Source organism: Eschscholzia californica, unplaced genomic scaffold (assembly GCF_041429995.1).
Source record: "Eschscholzia californica isolate CP2 unplaced genomic scaffold, dmEscCali1.0.p SCAF_4, whole genome shotgun sequence".
Lineage (NCBI taxonomy): Eukaryota > Viridiplantae > Streptophyta > Magnoliopsida > Ranunculales > Papaveraceae > Eschscholzia > Eschscholzia californica.
Window position 1 is genome coordinate 13,427,956 of NW_028238461.1, and position 6,474 is coordinate 13,434,429.

Consider the following 6,474-nt stretch of genomic DNA (forward strand, 5'->3'; position numbering starts at 1 on the left):
CAGTTGATCCAAACGACCGTTAGATCGTAGCCAGACGCGTGCCCGCGCGCGGAGCGTACGCCAGCTGTCGGATCGCGCGAAATCCCGCGCGATGAACGCTGACCGTCCAGATTGGCGCGCGTCCTCTTCGCGCAAATGCCCCTCAACTTGACTTGTCCTTTTTGACGATTTAGTACCTATTTCAACCGATCTTCGTTCAAACTTTAACCTTGAATTTCTCATTCATCCGGAATCGGATTTGAGTGATTCTTGGCTCTAAATTGAAGAGCTCGACGAGACGAACGCAATGGCGCGTTCCGTTTCTGAGTTTGACGAGTCGGATCGAGCCAAAATAGGCTCCTATTCCAACAACAACATCCATAGAGTTACTTTCTATAGCCAGCATTTTCTTGACATAGTGAGAGACATGGACACTCGTTTAGCTAGCCGCCACGGGATTCTTGTGGAACCATGGTTAGATAGTTATAACTTTTTACTCATTATAATTCAATATGAGAAAGATGAAATAAATATATTATAACTTACTCATTATAATTCAATATGAGAAAGAAGAAATAAATGTATTATAACTCACAATCGATTACAAATAAACACCTATAACTTCATAAAACTACTAGGCCTATGAAGAAACTAAACGTAATTTGAAGGTTCCGATTTTGTATTTCAGTATTTAATTCACTCTATTATAATATTTACATAAAACTATAAAGAAAAACAAGCTCAAAGCACTTAACAAAGCTAGAATCCAGTAGAAATTATCAAGTCTAGCTTCTCTCATATTATCGGAGAACCAACTATGTTTACCTTCACTATCACTTGTGAATAACTCAATCAAAGATATTAGAAATGCACTTAGAAAGCTTCCAATTCCAAATACACTTAGATGTAAAGCCATTCCCATAGTTTTCATCTTATTAGGGACTTCGGTGTAGAAGAATTCTTGCATTCCTACGACAGTAAAAACATCGGAAAACCCCAAAAGTATATACTGAGGAAGCAACCAAAAAATACTTAACGACGGAAGTGGTGATTTTCGACTAATTTCGAGTCTTTTTGTTTCTACAATTGCTGCAATTGCCATAGCGATAGTCGATAAAAACATACCAAAACCCATCCTTTCCATTACATTGATCCTTCTATCTTTCCCGGTAATGATTCGATAAATGGGAACAACTATCTTGTCATAGAAAGGCATTAGAAGTAGTACCGATATGTTAATTGCTATTTGTAGTGTAGCAGGAGGGATCATGAAATGGTCACCGATGTTTCTTTTCATTGTTACGCCTTGTTTGGTGAAGAAAGTTGCAGGTTGTTGGAAGATTATGGCAAACATTAGTAGTGTTACCCATATTGGCATAAGCCTCAGTATCGATTTTGTTTCTTGAATAGGATCTTCGACACTATTAGAAATCTTGTCGATAGAGATGCTCTGTTCAGAATCTTGGAAACAGAGTGGTTTTTCTTGAAGCCTATAAAGACCAGACATGGTTTCGATTAGAGATTCATCCTGTTATATATATATGTGTGTGTGTGTGTGTGTGTGTGTGTGTGTGTGTAGAGAGATAGACAGAGAGAGAGAGAGACTTACTCGAGCTCGACAACGTCCGACAATTTTGAAGGTAAAGTGATGTTCTTATTCAATATCTTTGATGCAGTAGTCTTAATGGAGTGGATTAACTTCTTAATAGACTTGTTTCCTGCAGGATGGGAGTTCTTGTGAATAGTATAAAATTTAGTCCCACGTGAGAAAGGTGAGACAGAAATAGCCATGGCAATAGTTGGTATAGCAAACCCAAGTCCCCAACCTAATGTATCTTGAATATAAGACATTAATGAAACACCCAACATACTCCCACTACATATACCAAAATACCACCATTTAAAGAAGGAACTTTTCTTCACATTATTTGAATTTTGACTATCTTCACCATCATCTTGTTCTTGATTAAGTTCAAGTTGATCTGCTCCAAATGCTTGTAAGCATGGATTATATCCACCTTGACCTAAAGAAATTAGAAGAAGAGACCAAAGAAGTGTTGAACAAGACAATGCTATTGATGTACTACTTTGAGGATGACTATTAGTTTTCCATTCCCAAACCATTGCTGTTGATGTCAATGCTCCAAGCCCCTTCAAAGTAGTATTACAAGTCGATCAATCGAAAAAGAAAACATTATTAGTTTACGTTCATTGTAGTTATTATTGGAATTTATTGATGTTAAAATTCAGAAACCAACACAAGCTCGCGCACACACACATATGTATTGGATAATTGGGAGGGGGTTTTGAATTGTTAACAATATTTCTTCGCTGAATCGAAATCTTCTAAAATATGGTTACATGGAGCAATGGGTTCGGTTATAGACAACACCTGGTGACCTAGTCCATGTCATTTGACCTAATTTGAGTCTTCTTAAGCGAACTAATAGTTCTTAAGATGCTATGAAGCACCTAAATTGAAACTTAGTGACTAATAGTTAGTGGGATTACTATTAAGATTATATGCCAACCAAGTGGAATGAGTAAGAAATCCACAAGTTTTGTCAAGAATATGTCAACTCTGTAATATAAATATTTGGAATGAATTCTTCTTCTTCAAGTGTTTTTTTATCATATGGTATTTCGACACGCATGTGGTTTCTCAGATACGTAAAAGAGCCATTAACCGACACACAAAAAGTGTCATTACATTTTAAGAAGTGTAACCAAAAACTCAATTATTTGACGGTAATTCTGTTTGCTTTATTATGGTTCATGACTCATGTCATCATATGAAAAGTAACCTCCATTTTCTAAAACTTTGCAAGTTCTTGAGAACTCATAAATGACTCAAGATAAGCATCAATTTAATGGTGATTCATAAGTTTTATATCTTTTTCTAGCATAGGAGAGAAAGAAACCCCTAAATTATTTATTTTCTCCTCTGTAGAGATGATCAAAGAAAAAGAGATAGACTGTATATTCAACATTAAGTAGTGGTAGTAGGATAAGTTTGAATTCATTTTCTTCCGTTCGGTTCTATGTTCTCTCGAGAAAGAAAACCCTAAACTATAACATAGCTTAGAATTTATCGAATAACTTCGATTATGTTGTGACTTGTGAATAAGAAAATGGCATGGGGATCAATAATGTATACTAAAAAGTAGATAGTTACTTACCCCAATGTAAAGAAAAGAAGAGAATAAGATTGTTGAATATCTATCCAAATAAGAATCTGCAAGAAATGCTCCAAACAATGGTAGCAAAAATGACACACCACACCAATTATTCACCGTTTTTGCCGCGGATGAGTTGCTCAACTTGACCACCTCGGTTAGATATGTCACTAAGTTCGATGCGACCCCTTTGAAGGCAAACCTCTCCACCCCCGCCACCACTACATATCAACATTATAATAACCATTAACCGAAGATCATCTCAATCTTCTCTCAGTGTACTGTTTCAAAACAAAATATTATAGCACATAGTTGTTCGAAACGCTTACCTATAACAAGAATACAAGACTTGTTTAGCCCTTTAGTTGATGATATTCCTTCTTCTTCTCCTAACATATTGGAAGCTAAGTTATGAACAAGAAAAGGCTAGGGTGATCAAGAAGAAAATGAAAGAAGTAATTGGAGAATGCAAATGAAAATGAAATGAAACCCCTTTCAGCAGTTTGATATCATTTTAAACTGAATAAATAGATGCATGGGTCATATGGGATTTCCTTGTAATGGGTAAAGGGTAGATAATACACTTGGAAAAGTGAAAATAATTAAATCCAAACACTACAAAAATATATTAATTTGATATCCTTGTATCCCTCTCTCTCTCCCTCTCACTCAAATATGTTGTCATTGTGATACATCAATGTCATTATGTCAAAACAAAAATGGGAACTGATACCAGACCAAAATCGGTAATAAACGACTAGGATTTTGAACATTTTAAAGTGAGATCTAGATTTGCACTCGAAATTCTGACTATAGGATCTGATATCAATCATTTCCGACCTTGACTTCTCAGTCGTCTATCATTGACAATATATTCTTGCAAGAGCTATACTTGTAAACTACTATTTATGTCATCCTCTAAGTAATTCTAGCATCCAGGGCCGTGTGGTGGGGGGTGCGGCCCGTGCGCCCGCACAGGCCCCCCACCACAAGGGGCCTACTTTTTTAGAAGTACATAGGGTCGGTCTAGTTATTACTAGTAAATAGGCACGTAATCATTCAACAACAAAGTTACTATGGCACAATGGTGAAGTTGTTGGAACTTAAAACGCTTGGTTCTGGGTTTGAACCCTACAAAGAGCATACCTATTTTTGTTTTTTGAATAAGAGCCAACTCTTCATAGTGTAGAATATCTATTCTACTTGGGCAGTTAGGCCTCCCAAAATCTCATCCATTTCATGCAAATCTTTATCTTGCGATATTTTTTATGTCTCTCTATACATTCTTCTCTGGCAAATTTTTTCTCTCTCCCTCTGTGTACATTTCATATCTCTCTATTGTCTAATTTTGGATTCATGTGTGAGAAAGAAACGGGTTTCCAATCTCGATTAAAAGTCTATATAAATCAAGGAAAACTCTATTTGGAGAAATGTTAGACCAATCAAATCGAACTATCATTTGTTGTGTTTGAATTAGGTGGTTATCGTGCTTATTACATCTCCATGATGCATCGATGCCTTGTAACGACTAACGTAGATCGTAGTCGAATTCTCAAAAAAAAAAAAAAAAAAAAAAAGAACTGTCATTTATTGAGTTTGAATTCAATAACGATTTACTAAAAAAATTACAGGTACATTATTTTAAATTTGTATTTTTACTTCGAGTGTAATGTTTTTTTAACTCGCATCTATATATAAGGCCCAAATTAAGTTCAGCACTGGGCCCCTAAATTGTCAGGCACGGCTCTGCTAGCATCTCCCTTTTATTTAATAGGAGTATTAAACGAAATAGTTAGTTTGATTTGTGATTTAATTAGTTTAAATGGTGATTTGATGCCTCCGAGAAAGGGAGCACTTACAAAAGTTGGATAAATTATTAAATTGAAGTTGATCGACGAAATTAAACAAGATTGACTTGTAGGTCCGACAAATTTACAGTAATGATATGTATATCAGGCTTAATTACAAAAAAGTTTAAAAGTAATTTCAGATATTCTGTTTTCGTCCTCGCTTATATAATGACTGTAAAAATTCATATTCTATTGTGAGTGAGGGGGTAATTTGTTGTTTGATAGAATGATGACTACTTAATATAATATGATATAATATAATATAATCAATTTGTAGATGTCGTTAAATGGTCAAGAAGACATTTCCTATATTATAGAAAAATTAAAAGGTTTTTAGTGGTTGCCTAGTAGGATTTCACTTTGAAGAGAGAGCATGAGAAAGAAAAATTTAAGAAGTAATGGGTTTTTAGTGTGGTGATAGGGCAATGGCATCACACAAAAGGTTAGGTAAAGACTTGCCACTAAGGCTGAAGTTAGTAAGGAAAAAAACAAACAAACTTAAGTGGGAAAGTTACTTTCTGTTTTCATGTTTTGTCTTGAAGCTTCTCATTAACTTCTCATCTCTCTATACTCGTATCTTCAAATTTTGTGTCATGAAGCAACAACTATGCATGTTTGATTAAAATAATCATGTTCTTGTTTCTCCTTTCTTTCTCTAGCTTTTACTTTGATTATCTTAGATGTAGTGCTAATGAGGGTATGTTTCATGTGACTTAGTTAGATTTATAAACAAACCTTTGAATAGAAACTAATAAAAAGTATGATACCCTCTCTATGCATATAAACATGTGTCTCTATATACATAGAGAGAGAGATAGTCCTATTGAATGGACCTTGTCCGGTTGTCCCTCTCAAAATAGACCCATGTTTAATCACTTAAGATGAACATATATGATGTAGAACGCAGCGGATTTTAAGAATAAACTAAACTAATACGAAGAACGATCAAAATAACTGTAAACAACTGTAAATAACTGAATAAACTGTAAACTTTGATTAACTTCAATGGGGTTTTTCTCTTCAATCTGAGAATAAAAGACAAACTAGATATCCTTTTATAGGATTCTGGACTTTCCTAGATAGACTTGAATTAGACTTCCTAAATAATTAAAATACTGCAACTGCCTAAATAACTAGACTCAAATCTGGACCTTTCCAATTATTGGAATTATTAGAATAACATAATTTCCTAAACCTAATTTATCTAATAATCATACTAAAATAAGGACTTCCTAAATCTACTCTCTCCGGCCGGTTGGTCCATGACCGGGTTCGGTCATGGAAATAGTCTCCACGCCGGGTGCCCCTGCATCAGCATCCCCTTCCCTCAAGAGGTTCGTCCCGAACCGTTTCGACGAAGAAAACAATGTGATCCACCTGTACACGCTGAATTCTGCCGTGGCGATCCGTAATTCCCACTTTGAATGAATTTTACAATGAAACTGATGGACACTAATCTGCCAGAAATC

The 6,474-nt window shown here is 35.3% G+C and overlaps 1 protein-coding gene across 1 annotated transcript; it reads right to left on the minus strand.

Moving 5' to 3' along the window:
- Positions 1 to 541: 541 nt before the first annotated feature.
- On the minus strand, positions 542 to 3,826 carry LOC147542896 (protein NRT1/ PTR FAMILY 5.8-like). The gene is made up of 4 exons (XM_086637804.1): positions 3,485 to 3,826; positions 3,159 to 3,376; positions 1,589 to 2,130; positions 542 to 1,469 (listed from the first exon to the last, which is right to left on the minus strand). The coding sequence occupies exons 1-4, from the start codon at positions 3,549 to 3,551 to the stop codon at positions 671 to 673; spliced, it is 1,626 nt and encodes a 541-aa protein (XP_086493930.1). The 5' UTR covers positions 3,552 to 3,826; the 3' UTR covers positions 542 to 670.
- Positions 3,827 to 6,474: the final 2,648 nt, after the last annotated feature.

Excerpts from the sequence above, each read along its gene's own strand:
- LOC147542896 (XM_086637804.1), bottom strand. The coding sequence starts at position 3,551 with ATGTTAGGAGAAGAAGAAGGAATATCATCAACTAAAGGGCTAAACAAG. Across the intron at positions 3,377-3,484 it reads GTCTTGTATTCTTGTTATAG|TGGTGGCGGGGGTGGAGAGG; the intron begins GTAAGCGTTTCG and ends GTTGATATGTAG. Across the intron at positions 1,470-1,588 it reads TCGGACGTTGTCGAGCTCGA|GCTTCAAGAAAAACCACTCT; the intron begins GTAAGTCTCTCT and ends TGGTCTTTATAG.